We start from the raw sequence: 24,543 nt of genomic DNA, 5'->3' as shown, positions 1-24,543 counted from the left end.
CAATACCCCCAGGCAATTTTAAGCGTGATCAGTTTGGATGGATTATTGCTTGGCAGGAAGGCTTTTACATTGATCCTCTCATCATGTCAATCACTGACAGTGACAACTCTGAACTCTTCAAATTCCATACATCAGCAAGTCCTGTTCACAATCTGGCTGCATCAAAAACAGTATGAGTCAAGAGTGTCGCAGAACCTGCTGAGGATGGTCTTATATTTGAATGCACACTGATGCGTCTCAAGGCCCATGCAGTGCAATATCAGGGCTCTGCACTCATTCTTCTGTATAGTTCTCTTTTGCTTTTGGCAGGCACAACAAAGCCCATTTTCTCAAGGAAATGTTATAAAAATGAAGTTAAAAGTATGTAAGAGTATGCAACTCTGTATAACCAAAAATGTATTGTGATCACTCATATAAGGATGGATATAACAAACTTGATTTACTCTTATAACTGTAATAGCATACATTATAATAGCATGTATTACTTTTAACTCCCTGTTATACAGTGACTTGTATCAAAACTGTGAAAATGTAAAGAGAACACTCACTGAATCCAAAGACAACATGTGGTGATGGGATCTCAAAAAATGTGAAACCTGAGATCAGCATTAAAATGAGTTGTTAAAATAATAACAGCTGTATGTTAAGCTACACGTGTTAGCATTTGATTCTAGTAGGAACAGAACAACAGCCCACTCTGCCATATTTGTCAAGTGCTACTGCTGGAGTAGTTTTGCAAGCCTTGCCTTTATTCATTCCTGCAGCTACTAGCAGGGCTGAAATCTCATCTAATGAAGAGCAGATAGCAGAGACTGGTTCAAATCAGTGTTGGGAAACTGGGGCTGGCTGGTGAAACACAGAGTGAGTTGTAATATCCTCAATTTCTCCCAGCTGGAGCAGGCTAGAAGCATGTAACTGATAGTGTCCGCATGCATATTTTACACTACAGCCCAGGTGTAAAGTTTCAGCACTTGAGAGGAGCTGAACAGATTTGACAAAGTTAGACTGTAGGACATGTAGGAAATTAGCATATATAGACTGAAACTGCAAGTAGTTTATGGCCAAAACATGCTTGATGTGGTAGTTTGCAAAATCTTTGTGCTACTGGCTTGTTCACGTTAAATGGAAGTTACCAGCAGTTCTAAACCTTACCCTAAAACACACCATGTCCTGTGCAGCAGAGAATGTGTATGGTACAGGGTAAAACAGTTTCTCCACCAAAACTTTCTACATGGGTTTTTGTTGCTCTCTGGGTACATTTTCAATGTGATTGGCTAGGTTGAGAAAATTGCCAGACAAAAAAGGCAGTTCATGTCAGTGGGTGCTTATCTAAAGCCTTAAACTTTTTCAGCCGGTGAAAGTGATCCACTCTAGCCAAAAAACAAGAGGGACCTTTAACTGTGTACCTTGCACCTTGTCACTCTAAATTCCTCTTATATGGGAAAAGTAACTGGAAATTTTGAACAAACCACTGTATGTATATTCGAACACCTAAATGTGGTCCACTGAAGACACATTAACTTTCTCATCAGTCTATTTTAAGACTATTTTATTTCAGAAATTTAAACATTGCACCAAAGTTGGTGTGTGTCTGTCATGGCTTCACAAAAGAAGGAGGGTTGAAAAAAAGTCAAAAGAGTGGATCATGATGCACATAACCACGCTGCAATTACTGGCAACTCTATAGGCTCATGAACCAATAACACAGTTAAACCAGCCAATTAAAGCTGAAATAAGTCAATATTTATCATTGCATAACTCAATTGCAAAACTCAATTTTCTCATAATGGCCTCTGATAATGAGGAAGCTCTCCACGGTCATGTGACTGAAGTGGAGCCTAATCATTGGACTGTTACAGTAAGTCATGGCAGTTTATTGGCATGGAATTCCATAATGGTACAGATCAATAGAAGCCCAGGAGGCTTTCCTCTCAGCCGGATTTGACACATTTGAATAAGTGCCGCTGAGGGGGAGCAGGCTTATGTTGAGAGGAGTCAGTCCCTCAGTGAGCAACCACATGTTAACCAGAGTGATATTCATCTGCCAGGGAATAATCCCAAGATGAAACAAACTACAACTGCAGGTGCGAAACCCAGCAAGAATCCTCAAAACTTTCCTGCTTCAGGGTGATCATCAAAAGCCATGAGAACAGTTTGAACAAATAATGCCCATACGTTCTGAGAATAAAAGATACAATCAGGCTCGTACCCTTCTCACCCCTCCTTCTCCTGTGAGATCTCTGTGTTGGGAATAGAATAATATAAGGCTTGAGGGAGCAGGTTGTGAGATAAAAGGCCACATCACAATGATGATCTCTATCGATCGGCAACCTTGGGCACACAGAGGAGGTCCGGCATTTGTCACGTTGAAGCTGAACCCAATAGCTGATCCACGCCGCTCTCTGATGAATTGGCCCTGTTCGCCAAGTTTGTTTAATTGATGACGTGTTCCCTTTCAGGTGGACCACCACTATGTCCCATGCATTCATTGATTTTCCAAAACACCCCCGCCTTTACCCAAGCTTCTTTTTCCCGCTTTCTTTAAACACCTAACTGCAAAAGATAAACCCACCCCCACCTTGACTAGACCTCGGCAACATGGCAAGAGAAGTGTCCTTCAGCCTGTTTCTGACCAGCCAGTTAGACTCTCAGAGATGGATATACAGTGGCTCTTTGTTAGTATAGAGGCCTACTAGGTGTATCAACTTAAAAGTATTATGAGAAGTGACCAAAAGTCAAGGGGGTTTTCTCTTCTCACATTTCTCAAAGAAGAGCTGGAGCTGTTAGCTGAAAGATGTACTAAAATAAATACACACACACACACACACACACACACACACACACACACACACACACACACACAAAGGCACACAAAATAGTTTCATTTTCATCTCAGATGTACATGAATGTCAAAAATACCACAGCACTAATGCCAAAGGTACTCCGGTTTTATCACTTAAATATGATAATGGTACTTTCTGAATCCTCCACACTCTCTTAGCACTCTGTGTTGAGTGGTGTTAAATGTACAGTAGGTTATAATAACCACTGACTACGGTTGGATGCATGCAGTAGAGTCCATTAACAAGAATTCTGATGTGAAATAGCAACCACAGGCATCTTCTTTGGTGAGCAATACCAAACTGTTGATACCTCGCTCTACCAAACTGTTAATGTTTCAAAATGCTCACCAGGCTAAAGTGCACCACGCTTCAGCAACTCTCAACAATCCATACAGGAAAGAATCTGAATTTGTAAACCACACAATCCTATTCCAGGGGATCTGGAGTGCGTAACTTTGTCATCTTGAGAGCCTGCATGAAAACTAACACTTGCTAGAGCAGCCAAGCAACCAGTCAAGCGCTAGGTAGGCAGCTTTTGGCCATCAAAGGGAAATTCCAGCCTAATGGGGTTTCAGAGTTTCCAGTGTATCCCTCTACCATCCACAGAGAACAGTGATTACCTGAGGAGTGTTATCACACACACACACACACACACACACACACACACACACACACACACACACACACACACCTTTCACACTCTCTTAACTTTGGAGTTTGTACTTCAGGTGGATGCACATGCTTTAGACAAGCAAAAGTAAGTGTGGGAGTGAGTTTGACAGTGGAATGAGCATGAGGCTGAGTGTGCGGCATCATTATGGGATTTTAACAAATATAAAGGATAGCTAGCGAAGCACCCCAAGAAACTATGGATTGACTGAAGAGCTGAGACATGGAAGTAAAAACAGGAGAAGCAGCACTGGCAAAGGCAGAGAAATTGTGCAAAAAGGCACACTTTTGGATTTAAAGCACCTATCTCAGATCCCAGAGCCTTGAGAATGGGATTGGATTACTGTCGGTTAGATTTACTCCTGTGGCTCTTTGCCACTACATCATCGTAGGGCCCCCTGCCTCTGGATCAATGGGGATATTTACTGCGCCTGTTTCAGAGAGACTTTCACAGTAGGCAGGGCATTAAACAAACAGCCGACAGCCCCGTCCCAATGATGGCCTGTCTGTTCACACTGTGCCATGCCCAAATGTCACACATATTCACTTCAAACAGGTAGCACACAAACACGAGTGAAGTGCAGATAAAACAAAAAAAGGCCAAGCAATTTGCTCTGTGTGAGGAAAGCTGCCACATTTCAAGACAAGAAAAAAATATCCAAGAGAAATGGAAAGACATGTTTACTTCTGGACAATTAGCCTTGTAACCCACTCTAAAATTATACTTGTTAAATCCTCTTAAATGGACACACCTCAAATAATTCCTTGTCTGCGTTCCCCTGGTGCCTCATAAAAATTCTGTTTTTAACAGTAAAATGAAATTGCTCTTCACATGTTAGACATTCCATTGTAATGTATTGCTTAATGGAAAAAAATAATCTGGGTAATGCTGAAGTCTTGTTATGGAAATAACAATGCAACAGTGTCATATTTATAACCTCATTTAACCCCATGTTGAGCTGGAAAGGCATCATAATTGAAATCACTTGAGGAAAAACAACTCTCCTTCACAGAGTATTTCTATGAACAGCGACAGCCTATTGAATTATATTATAAATTTGAGAAGAATTGCCATTTAGAGTGTCAAACAACAGTCTTTACATGCATGTATACTGGCTGTCTGCAAAATCATTTGCTAAATGCGAGCACATGAGTCGAAGAATGAGTGGAATGTATTTTGTTTCCACTCAGATATGAGCAAAATAAGTGCCTTCATAGAGAAAAACAGTCCGTATGAAATTTCTTCATTACTTGACAATTCCACTGACTAAGCCTGCATGATCAGCTGACAGTGCAATGTCAAACAATGGGCTTATAAACGGCAGCGCACATTACCGAATCAGCCCGAAGAGCTCCCGAGGGCAGACTTAACTGATTCATCAACATGAAAAGTAATATGTGTGTGAAAGTCAAGAGAAAAATAACACAAAAATAAACACTTATGGCTCAGTGGTGAAAGCTGATGTAAGCTGGACCAATCATCACTTAAGCTGCAGTGGATAATGGGCCGGTTGGTCTGCTTTCTTTGCAATAGGAGTCAAGCTGTATATTTTTGCCTTGATAATGCATCTTTCTCCTAATATATGTTATTACATTTTTGCTGCTTTAAGGTTTCCGTAGTGGCTCAGGTAATTATCCTGTCTAATAGCTATAGCTCAAACATGCTTGGAAACACCAGGTAGAAACCCTGCAGGCACTAATTTAAATTGACAGGATGTATGACCACAGAGGACATTTTGAAATCAGATCTTTAGATTTGTTTTGGAGTGGCTTCCAATATTTATTTTTTGTCCCCAAGAATAATTTATTGCCATGTTCTACAGACTGACATGAAAATGACTTTAAAGTCATGGTTATCTTACTTTATATAGTGAGGAATTCAGGATCAAAGCTATAGTCATGCGAATCACATCTGCCAGTCCAATGGCCACAGATAAGCATGGAAAAACTCTTTTGTTCTCAGTGATTAAAGTTACCATTAACTTTCATCTTGCACCTGATGTGGCTGCACGGCGTTCACAGCAGGGACTTTTTATTTTCTCCGTCTCTAAGAATATTTGATGTAATTCTGACTTGTCTTTTTTATGTTCGAGAAAGTGAGAACATGGGTATTTGTGTGGGAGTTTGAGATTGTGTGTGTGTTCGCACACATGTGGACCATGTGTCTTGTGTACTGCACCAGAGGGAGGAGGCCACCATAGCTTTACTGTTAACACTCACACACACACATGCGCACGTGCAGACACACACACACACACACACACACACACACACACACACACGATGATTTCACTGAATCCCACATGGCATATGCGACTGACACAGCACTGTCTCACATGTTTATATTGCCACAGCAGCAGGAAGACATCTTACTTATGAAGTGAAATGCCTTGGCACACTCTTGGGCAAAAAGATTTATAATGTAGTCATATTATGTAGTATTGTAATGTGAAAACCATTATCAAGATTATGATTCTCTCCACACACCAAATGTATAAAATATAGCCGAGTTAGTTTTAGTTTTTATGTTTGTTATAGATTTAATAAATAAATTCCACAAAGGATAACTGCTTTTGCCTGGGATAACCTCATCAGGAAAACAATTAGATTTCACGATACAGCATTTTGTGGTTTCATTGCAAATTATTAGAAATCTTGCAAATATTTTTTTGTGTGTGTCTAACTAATGAATATATTATTATGGTTCTGATGGTTTAATTACATGTACAGATTAGTGGATTTCCAGGATGTAAAGAAAGACAACATATCTTCAGGTCCAATTGTGTGATTACTTTTTCAAATGTTTGTGTTGATCTAGACAGGAGAACACACACACACCCACACACACACACACACACACACAGTAATAATCCAAACTAAATACGAGTTATTCAACAATCTTTTCTTCACAAATGCATAAAGCTCAATGCAATGCATACCATAAAATGTCTGGGAACTGTGCTCAAAAATGTGTCCCAAAAAAGAAGGCATATTTCTTTAATGAGAATAAACAGGCCATGATTTTTGAGGATCTAGGAAGCAAAACCAGTTGGTTTTTTTAAAGGTAACTTTTAATTTATTAGTGAATTTAATAGTAGAATGCCAAATAAAAAAAGGTGTTTGCATAGATTCAAATGTGAATGATTTTAGAACAATTTGCATAATAATACTTTTTTTTTTATTATTACTTTAGATACTAGATGCCCTGCTGGTCAGTTAGGCCCACACTACACACACAAACAAAACAAAAAAACATATATCCTTCTACCATAATCCTTTCAGCTCCAACATATTGAATAATAATATGCATGAGTGAAAAAAAGGATTCAGAGAAATTTAAATAACAATAATAATGATAGTGTTAATAAGGAGACCTTGTCATTGATTTGATCATATGTATCTGGTATTGCAATTTTAATTTATGGAAATAAAAGGGTGACAGAGAAGGAGAAGACATGGTGCAGATAAGGAAGCGATTCAAACACACACCTGTTCTCTTTTTTTTATTTAAGAAGGTTTTGATTGAGTGATGAGTTTGCACTCTGACAAGTAGCACAGATGCAATAACAGAGAACCGACTCTGCAAATTGTAGGAGTAGGTACGCTGAAAACAATGAAAACAGCATGTGATAGATAGCTCAGTCAAAAGGTTAACGGTAACTCACAGACAAAACGTCTTGTTTTTAAAAAGTGCATTCACAAACATGACAAATACTCTCAACTCATGATGTCTATTTTTATGTGATACAAAATATGCATACCTGTTTTAGATTTGTCTGTATTTCTATACATAGATATTTCTTCAAAAGGATCACTTCTTTTTTCTTTTTACAAAGGTTAAAAGCAGGGTTGTGGTCATAGCAGCTTCGGATATCTCTAGCCTCTTCACTGTGTAACAAGATACACATAGTCTCAACAGATATCCAAATAAAACCTACCATTTTCTCTGTTGTTCAACTCAAACGACATATTGTCTTTATTGAAAGAGATATTCATCAGTGAAGCCTGCAGTTTAGAAAAAAAATGAATCAATAAAATGCTTGGGCCATTAAATATATTTTTGTATACCCGCTTTTTTGTCAATATCATAAATACTAAAGACACAGGACAATATTATAAGACAATGCTGGGAGACTAAATGTAAAGATTAAAATAGTTCAAACATTATTTTTTTCAAGTTTTCTAGTTCATGAGAAAAAAAATATCAGGCGAGCACAGAAACACTATACTTCAGACTTTTCTTCAGTCTATCCATGGCCCTTTTATATTTAAAAGAGCAATCATAAACAAGGTAGCCAGACAAAGGCCAGACTGTCTTTTAACAAATCTCTGTTCTTTTCTGTTTTAGTCCTGTCCAGACAAGATGCTTGCCCATCGTAACTGAGGCAGGATCCTGGTTTTCAAAGGAATTCATAAAAGCAGTCAAACATACTGATAAAAACCAATAAGTACCATGCAAATCTTGCAAGACGACATATTCTCAAACAAGAGACAAAGTATTCTTCGTATAGGCGAAATATCAAGTGAGGAGGGAATGGGTGAAAGGCAAAGACCTCTAATCAATACTAAATACTATATTTCCAAAACCAAACAAAAAATATTTAATCTGTACATAATATAGTACGCATGAGTTCAGACTGGATCAGCAGTTTTTCTTTCCTTGTTGTTAGACTCTTTGTCTTTGCCAAATGCCTACCTTGGAATAATACAGAAAAGTCTTTTTAATTGATCCCAATCTCTTTGTTCTCCTCCATAAATCTGGAGAAGGGGCGGCTGGCCCCGACATCCAGACCAGCCTTCTCCATACCCGTCATGGGAGGACTGCTGCCAGTGTGAACACGGTCCATTCCTCCCGGCATGGCTCCCAACGAAGTGATTCCTGCACCGCCGAGGCTGACAGGCAGCTGGGTGATGCCTCCATTCTGGATCACAGAGATCTCATTGTTCTTCATGGCCAGCCCATTGGTGATGGCGGCTGCGTACTGGTTCCAGAAGCCCGGGTCAACGTTCATGGCCCGAGCCGCCAGATCCTTCTGGAACATCTCGCTGAACTTCATGGCATCCCCGCCCAGCAGGGCCATGGGATTCTCCACGGACAGTCGGCGACCCCTTCGGGCTGGAGCGTTGTTCCACATGTGTGTTCCCATGTGAACCTAAAATTAGCAAGACAGTAAAAAGAAACATCATGTGTCACGTGTGTCATTGTAAGTCACAAATCCTACATACATCCAAGCAAATACTACATGTAAACAAAGACTTTATTGACAAGAATAGAAGGGGAAAGGCCAAAATTCAGCATAAAAACAAATAGGCATACATTTTTTTTATGATTTTGTGATACACAAAAAATGTATATTAGAGTGCATTTGGAAAGTGTTGGAAATTGATAATAGGCAATGAAACAGATATCACAAAACAATTAAGGTAGCAGCAACATTTCAGCCTCTGCTGAGTTGTTCAAATAATATTAAGAGATATGTTAGTAGAAATTAAATTTTTAAATTTTGAGGCCTTTTACATGTAAATACAAGTATTTGTTATATCTGAAATGGTCTGACTTCAAATGCATGCTGGTAGTATAAATCTAAAATTTCATGATTCATAATTCATAAAATGCCATCAATCATTAAATCTATTGAGCAAACAATGTGATGACACATTACATGGTGTGAATCTGCAATTGGAATGACCCCATTTATATAAAATTCTCATTGATGCTATCTTAAACTGGCTCATACCTTCAGATTGCCTTTTGTGGTGAAAGCCCTTCCACAAATAGAGCAGGCAAAAGGTTTTTCCCCAGTGTGTGTGCGCTCATGGATCTGCAGAGCACTGGCTGAGGAAAAATTCTTCCCACATGAGTGGCAGTTGTGCTGCTTAGGAGTGCGTCGTGGAGGTGGGGGTGCCAACATGGGGTTGATGCTGGGGCTCATGGTGGTTTGGGGCGCTGCAGCAGGAACCTGGATACCCACAGGCAGGTGAGAGTTGTCGCTCAGAGACACTGACTTCCCATGTCCATTCATTTCCATTTTGATCATGTTTGATGCAGTACTAGCCAAATTAGGAGTGCTCAGCCCTGAAAAAGAAGAGGTCAAATTGATATTAGTAAGCTAAAATTAAAAGTGGAAAGGATTTGCAAACAGAACCCCATATGGCTACAAGGTAGCTGCTTGAATTTGTCAGACTTGAAAACTAAGGCTAATAAGACGTGTTTTGTGTATTTAATAATTCATAAAATGTGTGAATAACACTGTACTAACTCTATTTACTCCTTTTCTAGCTATCAATATATCATATCCAATCATATCATCTTTTATATTTATACTGAGTAGATATTGTCATTGTGGGTACATTATTTTTAGTAATAACTTCACATTAAATATGTATATAATAAATAATTTGTTTGTTGATTTTGCACATACACACCTCGATCTCTATTTAGAAACAGCATGCTGAAGTGGCTTTCCTCCTTGATAAAGTGCCTGCCAGGTTGAGTGGCAGTCAGGTCAAGGGCCCCGGTGCCTTCAGTTGCAGAAAGCGGAGATGGGGTCTCTGATTTTTCCGACTTCACTGTTGCCAAGCCAGCTGTATTGTTTTCCTGGCCCTCCTCTGCTGTCATGGCACTGCTGTTGTTATTATGGTTGAGTGTAGCTGGGGACTTGGATAGCTGGATCTCAGAATGGCTGTGAGCTGGGGACAAATGCTGCATAGAGCCAGAGGACTCAGACAAAGCAGGGCTCCCCAAGCTTTGACCTTCAGCATCCCCCACGACAGACAGGGAATCAGTGGCAAAACAATCAGTCTCTCCTCCAAAGCTGCTGCCATTCTGCGAAAGCTTTTGACCAAATGCGCGGGTCATGTTGGCAGTGGAGTCGATCATCTTCATCTGGTTCTCCATTGCTGCAATGCTGGAAATGATGGAAGTCGGTGGGGAGCTCCCAGGTGAATAAGGTTTAGATGGGTCCATTTCTAGCTCTTTTAAGTCAGCTTCATCTTCCATAGCCTGCTCCATTTCATCCAGAAGGTCATCATCATAATTACTCATCGCATCTAAGCTCTTCTCGTCATAGGAGAGGTCAGTGTCCATCTCCTGCAAGCTTTCAGGGACTGGGGTGTTGGGAATGTGCCCTCCCATGTGCATACGAATGTGCTGCTGCAAGACAACAGCATTGGTGAACTTCTTCTGACATATAGGGCAGGAGTGCTGGACTCGAAGTGGGGGTTTGGATCTGTGAACACCAAAGTGTGTTTTCAGATTTCCCTTGGTGGTGAATGCCCGCCCACATATCTTGCATTTGAAAGGCCTCTCACCAGTGTGGATGCGGTAATGCATCTTGAGAGCACTCTGGCAGCTCAGAACACGATGACAGATGACACACTGGTTTGGGTCGGTCATCTTCTTGTCAATATTCTCAACAAGCTGCTGCAACTTTGATGTCTCTGAGGTTTGCATAGAGTCTAGGAGGCCTCCAAAAGGAAACTTGGCCTTAAACTGGTCTGAGAGCATGGGAAGGACAGGATGGGAGACAGGGTTAGAAACAGAGTTGGGGCTAGTGATGGGTTCAGTGACCTGGCCACTGCTGGACGATGTGGTGGAGGTGAGCGCAGAGGAAAGTACCACTTGAGTTACTGTGGTTGTGGTGGTGGTGTTCTCTCCTGGCCTAGTAGAACAGTTTGGGGGCAGGAGAACACCTTCAGGTTTCAAGAGAGGAGGTGCATCACTCCCTAGGCTGGGTTTTGGGGAGGGCGAAGTAGTGGTCATGCCAGAATCAGTGATGATATTAGGGGACAAAGATGCACACTCGCTTGATGGTGGAGATGGCCTTTGAGGGGACCTGTTGAGTGGAGTGAGGCTTGGAGACTCGCCAAAACCTCCCATCATACTCGGCAATGTGGGAGGCAGCTGGAGCCCAACTGAGGTGGGAACTGTGGGGAGAACAGGTTTGCTGTCTAGCCATGTGGTTACTGGTTTTTCTGGGGGCAAAGACATTCCATACGGGATGCCTGAGCTTGTGGGCACGTTGTCCAGGTACTCTGGCACAGGGTAGGGGTTCATCTGAATATGTGGGTATTTCTCTTTGTGCCTCTGGAAGTGAACTTTCAGATTTCCCTTGGTGGAGAAACGGTTGCCACATATGTTGCATTTGTAGGGCCTCTCTCCAGTGTGGGAACGCAGGTGGATCTGTAGGGCGCTGTCACTGCCAAACACCTTGGCACAGAACCGACACTTATGCTTGAAGAAGGGGTCCTCGGAGCTGGGCTTAGTGTCAAACACAGACACATTTGGGGGCTTCCCCTTGCGGTGCTTCATCAGAGCAGAGAGGGGGTCGAGCGCATTGGCTGTGGCTGCTATGCTGGCCAGTGGGTTCGGGAAGATAACGCTGCTGGATGAGCTGTGAGGTATCAGTGGTAAACTGGAGGCAGAGCTCAGGAGGCTACTGTGGCTGAGTGAGGGAGGAGTGCTGGAGTTCCTGGGAAGAGCTGAGCTGCTGCTGATGCCACCACTTCCTGTTACACTACTACTAGTGCTAATGTTGTTGTTTGTGACTGAGGATGAGCAGGAGGGAAGTAAAGATGACAATCCAGTACCACTGGGTGGGGGAAACACCGAGTTATTTGAGGATGTGCTCGGGATTGAAGAGTTAGACTGCTGACTGCCACTTTGTGGCGTTTGAGAGAGAGGACCCTCTATTGCTGAGGTCAGGGGTGAAGGTCCTTGACCATTGAGAGTAGCCGGCAACCTAACAGGCAGCTGATGGACAGGGGGAGTGATGAAGTTGTGTAGTTGAAGCTGACTTGCAACAGGAGGGACACAGGAGGATATAGACCCCTGGTTTCCAGCAGCATTGCTGTGAAGGTGGTTGAGAGCAGGCTGTGAGGCAGACTGCCTGTTCATCAGAGCCACCTGACTGCGTATCTGTTCTATCAGCTGCAGCTGGTGTATCTGCTGCTGCTGGAGGGCCATCAGTTGGTCCAGGATCATGGGAATAGCCATGGTGGAAACCCCACTGCCTGCTGCTGCCCTTACACTCTGTGAAAACTGGGCAACCGCAACCCGGGTGCCATGTAGAGTCTCCAAGGTAACATTGGTGCTTGGCATGGCGTAGTTTGTGACAGTGGAGGGGACAACATCGTCGAGCTGAGGTAGAGAGCCATCTGGCTCAGGGGATGTCATATCTCTCTCTTCAAGATCCATATTTTTTTCAGGAGAAAGCTCTAGCTCCATCTGCTCGTCCTCCTTCTCTATAACATTGACCCCATTTAAGGTTGCTGTCTCTGGGATGTCATCCCCCTCGCCAGCAGGACTGTGGTTGCCCTCCCTGGGGTCCTCACTGTCAGCCTGCTCACTAGAGCAACTGGGGACAGGGGAGGGCTCTGTAGGGTACTCTTGGGAGGGGTTAGGTGTGTCCTCATTGTCATTCACTATGAGCACCAGGGGGTTTTTGGTGCAGTTCTTTAAATGTTCACAGAAGTCTGACCACTTGAAAAACTCAGCGCAACACTTCTCACATACATGAGTCTCCTCACTGCCACTGCGGCTCTCATTCCCGCTGTCTGCATCATCCAGCACATCACCTCGGGCTAAAGGGAGTGGAGGGGGTCAGGGGAGTGAAGGGGGAAAGGAGAGGGAGGAGGGAACAAAAAAAGAAGAATTAATGAATAAATAATCAATAAAGAATCCACACATATTTTGCAGTGCAGTGCTGCAAAGATTTAACCTTTGATTTTTTTTCTCTCTTTTAACATAACCAAAATCAATATTCTTTTTATTTTTTTACTCTGAACAAATTGCCCTAGTTCACCAATTCTCAAGACCCAGGTTTGTGCATTCACACCCTCTCCATAGAGCCAGCTAATAATTTTCTTTGTGCAATCCATCAAATTATGAGGGCCTATCAATTGTGGATACTGCCGCTTAATGAAATTCCATAGAACCTATTGATTTCCAATATTTCATACAATTCACAGCTGCCTCATCTGTTGGGTACAAATCAGGACTTTGATGGCCCTATTAGGATTCCCCTCTGCTATCAAGCCCAGTCATTTCCACCTGAATTTCAAATGCCTGGGCCTTTTCAGTTAGCATTGCAAAGGTAATACTTTAGCCTTGGAGCTAAGCAAGGGACTCTATACTGGAATCTCTCTCTTTTGTTATGAGGTCAGGAAAATGGTGTTGTCAAAAGTAAGTGCAGAGATCTATTGAATCTATAGCTCTTATACATTTCCTGCACTATTCACTGTTAAATTAGAGCATTTAAAATAAGTACAACCAAAATGTAAATATCAATAATTTAAAATTATTTTCTTTATGTTTTGAAATACAAAGCATTCTCTTTCAGTTAAGAAATACCAAGAGTTACTTTCTCTCTCTGTCTGTCTCTTTCTCCCTCTCCCATGGTCTCTGAAATAAGACTACAAATTACATAGTAGTGCCATGGCAGCAAAGTCTCTGATTAGTTACACATGTTTAATCACAGTTGTAGGAAGCCACTTCCTCTTCCACATGCAACCATCAAGAGTCAAACAAGCCAGCCGTAAGCTCTGAACATGAACCTAATTCACACCTGATCAAAACCATGTAAAATGGCCTCCCTTGTATGTTTATTTTTTGTGTTTAAGCATAGTTATACTCTGTGTGTGTATATACGTTGTTCGTGGCCGTATACATATTTCCCTCTCATTACGAGTAGGAAGTGTGCTCAATCACCGCCACAGCATCCTGCATGTATTTTATTTCAGTTTACACTCAAAGATCCAGCATATATCTGGCAATATAATTATTTATCTACAAATTAAACCATTTTATATACACTTTAAACTATAAAAAAAATGTTATGACAATTTAATAGGCATTTTTGCAAATAAAAGTGATTTATTACACAAAACTCTAAACTAGCTGCTATAAAACATAGTTAAGTTGATAGTTCTTAGGTGAGTTAATAATTATTTTTAAAAAAGGGGGCTCATAGCTACTAAAAGAGCAGAAAAATGGGTTTATAATTACTTGTACGATATGTATAAGACTGTAAATCTAAACACACATAAACACACACACACAAACATTCCAGAATAAAGTAAGTAATTGATTACATTTATGCTAATTTTTCTTCCACTAATCGTATGAGTGTAGCTCACCCAATAGGCTTAACAGCCAGCTATGAATGCAAGAGATAAAAAGACATGTGGAGAGCGACGTAACCTCTAAAAACTCTGCACATTACAGACGGCACATGTTTACTCAACATTAAATGTCTTTTAATATGCTTTATAAGTGAGTATTCATGAGATTCATACAGTGCTTACACTCATTTCAAAGGTTAAAATGGAGCGAGCCATGGTGACGCAGACATGAAGCATTTGTGCCAATTACAGTGACTCATTAGTAAAGAAATTCATCACTCCTCCTGTAATTTCTGTCCAAGGGGGGCATGAGCTATCAAGGTCTGATGTCTGTAACTTAATTAATTATCAACAGAAAGGCTTTGGACAGGCTCGGTGTTCTCATCCTCACTGGGGGCAGGGCTGAAAAAACAAGATATTATTTTACTTAATCATTGCCATGTTAAATTAAATTTAAAAAATGAAGGAAAATAAAATGTAAAATCCTGCACATTTTTATTTTGGGTTGTGCATTATTTATACTTTAGGAATATCAGTGGCACCTTCCTACTTGATTTTCCAGCAAATAACTCCATTCCATTAAAACAAAATAGCACTGATCATTTTCGGGAATTTCTATTATGTACCATCATTAAAAGGTTCGAATCCTAAGCAAAAACTGAGAAGTGAAAAGGAGCAAGTGAGTGGAAACGTCAGCGACACGTGACAGCAGGCTAAAAATCTCCTTAGCCCAGCAGCGGACAGAAGAACTAATTTCCATAATTGAGGGTTGAAAGGTCAACGCAAATGAGTAGGCATTGTGTTGAGCTGATTAGTTATTAGAATGGTATTACTGTCAATCTCTTTTATTCATTCATACAATTACAAGTGGGGGCCTTTGTATGCCTCTGACCTCACACACACTGACACGTTTTTTTCACATGCATACGTAGACACACAAGGAACACAAATTAAGTGCATATGTATGGAGATAAACGGCAAAAACATATATACACATATACACACATACACATGCTTTCTGCTGTCACTAAAGAATACCTGTCTAGAGTGTGTATAAGTGTGCTTGCACAGGCCTTCCTTGTCAAATTTACCCAGTGAAGAACTATATTTTTCTGATCTAAAAAAGAGAAATTATTTTTCCTACTTTAAAATTCATTTTGTGAACTTAATTTTAAAATTCCTGCTTTCATTTGAAAATGTCCTTTTTTGTAGCAAATCATCAATTAAGGGAATATCGTGAAGATTTATTTTTTTTAAATTCAATTCTACACCCTTAATAGCTCATAGACTCATAAAAAAATGTGCACACTGTCACATTAAAAAATATTTAAGATACAAAATTTAGGTGGGATTTTGCTCAATATTAGAACAGTAGCCACAGTGGTGTGCCACTTTATTATTTGTATGCGTTTGTTAGAAATATTATAACACTGTCCATGCTCACGATATCAAAATAATCCCATTTGCATTCACAATCACTCTGAAACAGTGGGGTAGCATTGTGCTGTGCAGCTGTGTGAAGGCGACATTTTGTGGTTATGTGTTTGCAAGACAGTGAAAAAGAGTGTGTGTGTGTGTATATGTGTGTGTGTGTGTGTGTGTGTGTGTGTGTGTGTGTGTGTGTGTGTGTGTGTGTGTGTGTGTGTGTGTGTGTGTGTTCAGGGGGTATTGATTTTCCTATAGCATGAGAAAGAAAAGGATGAAAAAAAATCCAATCCGTTTCTCATTCCTTTAAGAGTCTTCATTTACTCAGATGCAAATATTAAGCTGAACGCAGTCAATAGGGGGATTGTAGACATTGAATCTGTGTGTCCGCTATCATGCTCAGCAATCTTTGGCATGCTAACTGAAACCGCTAATCTGACATATTATATCAGATGAGGTATTCATGCTTTCCACTGATTCTGTGAAAGCCACAGAGCTGAGCATTGAGCGAAGCATTGAGCAATTACTAATTCACCCATTCTTAACAATTTCCAGATTCACTTAATGAACACAAAACACACACACACACACACACACACACACACACACACACACACACACACACACAGACAATGACACTGGTAACATAAGCTAAAGTCATTGGTATTTCATTTAAAAGGGGTTCATTTCAAGTGTACTGTATCCTAAATTCAAATTATTTTCAACTTAAAACCTCTTTGTAAAAATGTGATATTTTGTATTTCTTTTACGTTATTACAGACAGTAAGAATAGTCATCTCCAAAAAGTGCCTGCACTTGCAGCCTTACTAGAACCGCCCCTCCTTCTGCCCCTTTAAAATGCATTCTTCTTAAGCATCTGAGGATAGCTTAGAACCCTTAAAGAGGGATGTATCACTGTAAGTCCTGCCCAAGTTGGGAGGGGAGGGTGAAAAAAAGGCCTGCTGGGTTCTGCAATGTTGGAATACTTGTGCTAATTACATTTTTCCATTGTATTCTTCGATCACACATCCATCACTATGTTCTGTAAGAATAAAATGATAAAAGTCATGAATTTTTACGTTATTCTATATTTAAATTAATCTGATAGACAGATGTTTTGATTGATGTGTGCATGTTGCTGCATTTTAATTTGGTAATTTATCTGTCAGCACTGGATCGTTCAGCACACAGAAGAAGAAAATTCTGATTTTGCTTTGATCACAAACTTTTTTGAAGTGTTAATACAAGTTTTTATATACTTTTATAATACTCAATCTGTCTGCCATATTGTTTCGGCATTGCATTAATTCCAATAATTGTATACATCATTATTTGCATGTATTTCTTAAACCAGCAGATCCTTAAAGAAGGATATCTTTCTGCTTTTGCACGCTTCCTGGACAGTAATGTCTCTGTGGTCAGAACCACATAAAGCATCTCCTCGAACGATACCATGCATCCTCAGACCTGCAGAGGCTCGAGCGTCCTCAGCACAGCTGTGTGTGTGTGTGTGTGTGTGTGTCATCGGCCTGGTCAGCCCTACTGCAGAGTGGTACAGTCATATCTGCACTAACAGAGAGGCCTTTGTCATTGCCTGCAGATGTGGAGCAGCCAAAACATTAACGATTTGTTTGTGTAAGCATTTGCAATACAGTATTCAATGACGGCACTCTGTCCAGAAGACTGTGTCACCCGTCAAGATGGCTCTCTGTCTCTGGCTTGAGAAGAGGAGGAGGCTTTAGGATCTAATGGACGCTCATCTTCAGCAGGCCGAAGACATATTTAAGAGATTCTGTCTTTTTACATGGGGATTTCTGCGTCAGCTTCTTTTAAATTTAGATGGTTAGATGCAAATTTTCACGTAGGAAAACTGTTTCGCTTTTTACACCCACAAAACAAAGCTCCGTCAGTGACAAACCGAAACATCTCAGCTGTCAAACTCTTCGTTCGTGACTCTTCCTTACTGAACAAATCAGTCCTAAAACCATTTAAACAAACACAAACAAAGCCATCTAAAGAAAAACCACTAATGAAAACGATTTACCTTTTCAACTGATGGCTTGCGAGCTTTCTCTTAAATCTCCCAAAATCTGCTGCTTAGTCTAAGGTTAAAGAGTCCAACTCTCTCCTGTCTAGTTCTTCCTCTCAATCAGGATCTTACTTGTTCGTGTGTGTTTTCAGTGCTGAGTAGTAATTAAGACAAAGCCATATTTGAGTGCTTTCTTGAATACATCTTTGGCACAACTATGTGGGTGGTCCTGAGGCCTGCACCCAATGGTGAGAGGGGATTAAAACAAAAGCCAAACAAAGCCCCACTGCAGGGGAACCATGTTGGTACTGTCAGCAGGGATTTCCTCACTATATTATATTTTTTGAACCTCATAACTATGAACATTCCTGCCTCAAACGCTATGTCGTAGAGAAAGGAAAAAAGTTTAAACATTGGGACTGTGTTTGAAAATAAACACAGATTATTATTAAAGATTTTGATATTGAATAAATGTGAATATGTGTGTGTGTATAAAGCATCAAAAATGAAAACTGAAACCACCATTTGTAGTCATCCACCTGTTCAGTGACCAACATGTCTTTCCTGGGATGTCTGCTAAAATGTAGAAAATATTATTTTTACGACCAATAATATTGGGAAAATGCACTCTTCTTGGTTGAAATGAATCCTGTACGTCTCGGTCCACAGCTGGGTAAATTTACCTTTGGAGATTCCTCTAAATAGGAGTAGGCACAAGTGTACTCATATGCAATATGTACGCCACTGCCTCCCACACATTCCACATGCACACCTTCAGAGACACTGGATGCAGAGGAAGCGTGGTGAGATGAAAAGCCTGTCCCTGTTCACACTTTCTAGGACACGAGTAAGCTGTGCTGCCAAGGTCAACGGCACACATGTTCTAATTGTACAAGGAGCTTGACATCTAGCGGCAGGACCTGGCTGGCCGGGGCTAGACAAAGGTTAAGTCAGCAAGCTTTATAAAAGCACTCCTAAGCAGACCCCCCCCTCCCTCGTCTCCCCATCCTAACACACAGACACAACCCCCCATGCCCCCAGGGGGCAAGTGCCCGGAAGGCCTGAGGGGGAGAGGATATGCCAGACAAGGGCTTGTTGGCACTTGATTTCAGTTTTTCATCTTTTCAGGGATGCAGCACATTAAAGAGGTCCTCACTGAGCTGCAGTGGGCAGCAGTGAGAGAAATTCACACAAAAAGAGTCCTGATCAAATTGAGGGTTTGGAAAAAATGAACAGCCAAGGTGAAATTTATACCTAAGCTCATTAATCTTGTGCCTATTTTCTTGTTTGATGGCTATTTTCTTGAAATACGCTACGGACAGAGTGTGTGTCCTTGAGCATGATTTGAACACCGCTTGAATGCTTGACTTTCTCTTCCCTACTAGCCCAACGTGTATGGATTTACAGTCTAAATTGAGCAGCGACTGACAATTGGAACTTTTGAATTCCTCCGACATTATATGCAATGATTTGTCAAGGCCAGCGATCAATAGTGTCGTCACAAGCTGCACCACGGCAATAGGCAGCGGAGAATCTGATCATGCTGCAATGATACACTGCCAGTCTGACATTTGTAGCTCGCCTGTAAGGTAGCTTTGGATGAGACATGGTATTATTAGGTTTATCTAAGTGTGTATGGGCTCACTGTGTTCTGCCAAAGGCTTGGGATTGTTTCGCTGCAACGTCTGTCCTGGAAACAAGCGAGCCAGTATAGTGCTCCAGTGAGGACAGGCAAGAACATTCCACGGCCACTTCCAGTCTTAAGCACAATGGCGTAGATGCTATAGGTTACCCACAACCCAGTCTGTGTGTGTGTGTGTGTGTGTGTGTGTGTGTGTGATTTTATTTTATAGTTACACATCCACATAGGACAGTATGTGTTAAAATGGGGAACAGAATCCAGAGTGTATGGATTTTTTTTTCCAATTCTACACTTATGTCCTCTCTTGGTGGATCCATCTTTAGAACGTTTTCTGTGTCACAAATTGCAAAAATAATTTCTAAATTAAATTCTGCCTGCGTGTAAATTTTAGGACAGAAAAAGTTCGCTTTTCATTCCATGATCCTACAGGAGAGCAACCTGATGGACGTTTTCGTATCTCTGACCAAAATCTGGGTGAGGTTATCTCAGCATTGAAACAGAGACAATGTTTTTGTTAAAATATATGAATTGCCCCCGAAATGACAAAAATTCCACAGACTGAACCGGACAAAAGGACCAAGAGTCATCAGTGTGATTCTCCCCCCTCACACCAACATTTCCTCATGCAAACAAAGCTGCTCCCCAGAGATTACATCACGCATTTCTATTGTAAAGAAGCCTTGCAAAGTGTGTGTGTGTGTGTGTGTGAGTGTGACTCGGTGTGTGTGTGTTGGCCAACATGAGCCTATAATGAGGTATATATAAAAGCAGTGATATGTTGGCAGCTTTATCAATACCCCAAAAAGAAATAGATCTTTCACAGAAATCACCTCGAAGAGTGGTGATTTTAATTACAAAGACTGGATTGTTAATGGTAAAGGGTGCAGTTATATAAAATAAAAATGACATGATCTTATTCCTCATAGATAAAATAGGATTTTCTTCTAGATTTATTGAGATATAACTTTAGAAAATACATCAATTTGAAATACTATAATTTAAAAGAATTGTACATTTAAAAACAATCAGGTACAATATGATGTATGCACTATATGGTATAGAAATTAATATTCTCACAGTTGTCATGTTGTTCTTATAATTCCTGCAGCATTACTCCTGGCTTCAGATGTGACTTTAGCTCTATAATGGTCGTTTTATTGCGCAAAAGGCTGAGTACAGAATAAAACATGAATGAGCCTTTTTTTTCTTCCTCCACATGGTGAGGACGAGCTCTGTCAACCGATCATGTCGACACTGTGAGCAAAAGGGAACAAATCAAGTGTGCTAAATTTATGTGAGGGGGGTAAACAAAAACATTTCCATAACAAAACAAGGCTTCGACCTGCAACAGAATCCGCATTTTGCTCTTCGGAGAAGCAGACAGGCGCTCAGGGACAAAAGGCTCTAACGCAGAATAAAAATCCCCCAAAAATAAAATGGAACAGTTTTTACCATTTTAATATAATGAAAAATACACATCAGCTGCATTACCCGCCAATTACGAATTGTAGCTCTAAGAGAAAAATGTCAAATATTTTTCCAACTTCTCATAATGTGTGTGTATGCACGTTTGTGCGTGTATATTAGTGCGCGCGCATGCACGTACAAAGTCAACTGTTTGTAGATTTCAAAGGCGTATTTAAGAAAAGAGCCCCGATATCCTGACACAGGCAAGTGTTCAAATAAATCTCTTTTTGAAACGGGTCCCTCAAAAAAGGCCTCCAGCACACGGTAAAACGGATGCAAGTGTAAACTGGTGTAAATGAATAAATGCATTAGATATATTCATCTTAAAAGTCATCTATCAGCCACCAGCCGACACAGCATGCAGCCTGAGAGACATGCAGGTCAAACTGAGAATAAAACAAAACACACAACTTCTATCAGAGATCACTTCCCTTTGGATTGAAGACACTTTCTTACTTAATAACTGCATCACACTGGATTTGTCACAAATTATTGCATCTATATTTTAAAAAAATGAATCTAATCGGAAACCCAACAATAATCCAAATAAATCCTCATTTAAGGTCAAGCTTTAAAAAAAAAAAAAAAAAAAAAAAAAGGTTTAAAAAAGCTCCTAAAACAGAGTGAAGTGAAGAAAACAGCAATAGTGTGGAGCGGCAAAGCTGTGAGGAGGAAGTTGTCTGTTTGAAAGAAGACCTGGATAAGAGACCTCAGCTGATCAGATCCACTCACCGTGCTCGGAAACCACCCCGGCTAGTGCGGGATCCTCGTCCGACTTGAGGTGCTGCGGCTTGGCTTGCTTGCGTCGGGACATGCTGCTGGCGTCGGTGCTGGCGATGCTTCTGCTTTTGCGCTCCGAGATGTCTCTGCGTTTTGCAGATACATCAGCGAAGAGCGAATGAATCAACACGCAGAAAAGTTCGCAAACAGTCTGGTGGCGGAGAGGGAGAGGGGCAAAAAAAATCTGAAATTAGCCGGTGTTGCTGCCGCCGCTGCTGTTGCTGTGCGTCGGATTGCGCATGTCGGTATAATAATTATGATAGTGAATAATGCCTCGCGATTAATGGCACCGTGTGAAGGTGGGGAGGATTGGCTGGAGTCCAGCGGACGCGCATTGGATATGGTAATGAGGGACGGACTAAGCAATTAGCCGCTTCACTCTCAGACTTTATCCGTCTCTTTTCTCTTTACTATCCAGCCTCCCCCAACAACACAGCACAACACACCAAATCTCTTGTTATGCCCGGCTCACGGGGGGGTCTTCAACAGGGAAACGTCAGGCTCGTTCCCCCCCCTCCTTTCACGAAGCGCACTGACTCACAGTTGCGGAGGATTCGCCGCCGTGTTTCTTCTCGAAGTATCTCTCATCTTCATCACTCTGACCTTTATGATCCCACTTTTATCTTCACAACTTCAGAAAGCCTCTTTCTCATAAAGTCTGTCTCGAGAGCTTGGCTCAGTTCTCGCACTTTCTCTCTCTCGGTAACTTTTGTGTGTGTGTGTGTGTGTGTGTGTGTGTGTGTGTGTGTGTGTGTGTGTGTGTGTGTGTGTGCCGGAGCTGAACACGCACCTCCTTCTGAACTGGACTCAAATGAAGCGATGTTTACAGTCTCTGAGATGTTTCAGGCAAGAGTTTTTCTCTTGATGGACATCTTTCCGGTAAAGTAGCTGCTGTTTGACTTGGTACACGGACATCGATAGCCGGGAAGTGGACGGGGCGAGTAAAGTTCTTGACAATAACAATAAATTGTTACCAGGGTTTTCTTTATAATGGCGCAGCTCCGCTCTCCAAACTTTGACGCGCGTCTTCCGAGAAAGCGGCGCAGCGATTAGCGACAGTCCTGCTCTCGGGCTACAACACCAGTGTCAATGTGATCAAAAACTCATTTGTCCCGCAAAAGACAAGTTGCTTCAGTGTTTCTGATCGCGATGAAGTTCCCCCTCGTCCTCCTCCTCTCGCCGTGTTTTAGCTCCCGGCTGCGCCTTCGCTTCGGTGCGCTCTCCAAAAGTGGCTTTTCTGGATATTTGGTGGCCAAACGCTCAGACGCTGCTTGTTTTCCAAATGAAAGCATCAGTCAGTGTCTTCCCTTCGGTCGGCTTGCGGGCTCATGTCGAAGCCAACTTTGAAGTTATCTTCTGGCAGCCCACTAGCACTGTCGGTCTCTCGGTGTTGGGCATGGCTCTGTGTGTGTGGGGGACTGCGCAGTGTGTGAGAGTTAACCCCCAAGCAGAGGTTCAGCCCATTGCTTTCAGCCACCACTAGGATGTACCACCACGTTACTGTTCAATGGATCGTCCTCAGACTCCAATGTGAACACCCAGATTTGACCTCCCATCATATAATATCTCGCAGCTCCTACCAGCCGCCGCCTGTAAGGAACACACTGTCATATTAATCTCGCAGTATTTTTTTTTTTTTTTTATGAGAGCGGCGATTTTGTGGTTCCACGGTAGGCTCTCCATCACAGCCTCCTGCCTTTATGTTAACTTTATTTCTAGTTTATGGACGTTTTACGCACGGTAGCAACCACTGGATATGTAGTTATATACTGACAGTAATCACACCCTAGTGATTTACTGTAAAAATAAAAGACATTATTTTATAACGTCCCGTAACACTGTATGTCCTTTTTAGAACATCATATATACAATTCTTAATATTTTCTTACATTTGTTTTTACCCATCTCTTTTCACACATGCTTAAAATGAACAGAGGTGGAAAGAGAAACGACGTTGTGCATTGATGGCAGATCATTGTTGTACTGAATAAACACGTTAACCCTTTACTTTGCAAATTTCTATTTGCATTAAATTCCCGGGATGCATGGGGTCACATTAATGGGAAAAGGATTGGAAGGATTAAGATGTGCGAGGCCGTCTGGCATGTAAATAAGAAGGGGGGAAAAAACATGCGTCATTTGTATTGATAAACATGATTTATGATCAACGTAAAGTTATTATAGCTATTCAGTTTTGGGGGTTTTTTGTATGACAAACTTCATAATTTGTCATAGATCTCTTCCAAATAAATAACTGCGTGCTTTAACATTACAAGTTATTAAAAATAATTTTCTGAAAATATCTGGTGGTTTAGTTGTTTCAACGCATAAAACGCGAATTTCTAAATAAATTAGAAACCATTTTACTGTAACGATGGATCCTGAGCTTTTTTCAGTTAAATGGGGGGGGAGCTCAGTTAGAGCTCCCCCTCCCTCCTTCCCTCCCTCTCCCTCATGTCGGTTTGACTTGTCTATTCCCCTGTGTCCATCTCATATGAGAGACAAATCTGTTGACAACAAGGTCGTCCTGTGAACAAACTTTCTTTTTTTTTGCCTTCGTCTTCTTC

General features: G+C 41.2%; 1 protein-coding gene across 1 annotated transcript; it reads right to left on the bottom strand.

Annotated features, from left to right (window-relative positions):
- Positions 1–7,000: 7,000 nt before the first annotated feature.
- sall3a (spalt-like transcription factor 3a) lies at positions 7,001–23,454 on the bottom strand. The gene is made up of 4 exons (XM_051406920.1): positions 21,929–23,454; positions 9,939–13,094; positions 9,251–9,588; positions 7,001–8,665 (listed from the first exon to the last, which is right to left on the bottom strand). The coding sequence occupies exons 1-4, from the start codon at positions 22,008–22,010 to the stop codon at positions 8,234–8,236; spliced, it is 4,008 nt and encodes a 1,335-aa protein (XP_051262880.1). The 5' UTR covers positions 22,011–23,454; the 3' UTR covers positions 7,001–8,233.
- Between the last annotated feature and the right edge of the window lie 1,089 nt (positions 23,455–24,543).

Source organism: Dicentrarchus labrax, unplaced genomic scaffold (genome assembly GCF_905237075.1).
Source record: "Dicentrarchus labrax unplaced genomic scaffold, dlabrax2021, whole genome shotgun sequence".
In the NCBI taxonomy this organism is placed as follows: Eukaryota; Metazoa; Chordata; class Actinopteri; family Moronidae; genus Dicentrarchus; species Dicentrarchus labrax.
This window is presented reverse-complemented; position numbering and strand designations above follow the sequence as displayed.

Bases quoted from the DNA above. Each gene is read 5' to 3' on its own strand.
- sall3a (XM_051406920.1), bottom strand. From the start codon at position 22,010: ATGTCCCGACGCAAGCAAGCCAAGCCGCAGCACCTCAAGTCGGACGAG. The intron at 13,095-21,928 runs GTGAGTGGATCT...CACTCCCTTTAG, and splicing joins CGGGGTGGTTTCCGAGCACG to CCCGAGGTGATGTGCTGGAT. The intron at 8,666-9,250 runs GTATGAGCCAGT...TGCTAATTTTAG, and splicing joins CCACAAAAGGCAATCTGAAG to GTTCACATGGGAACACACAT.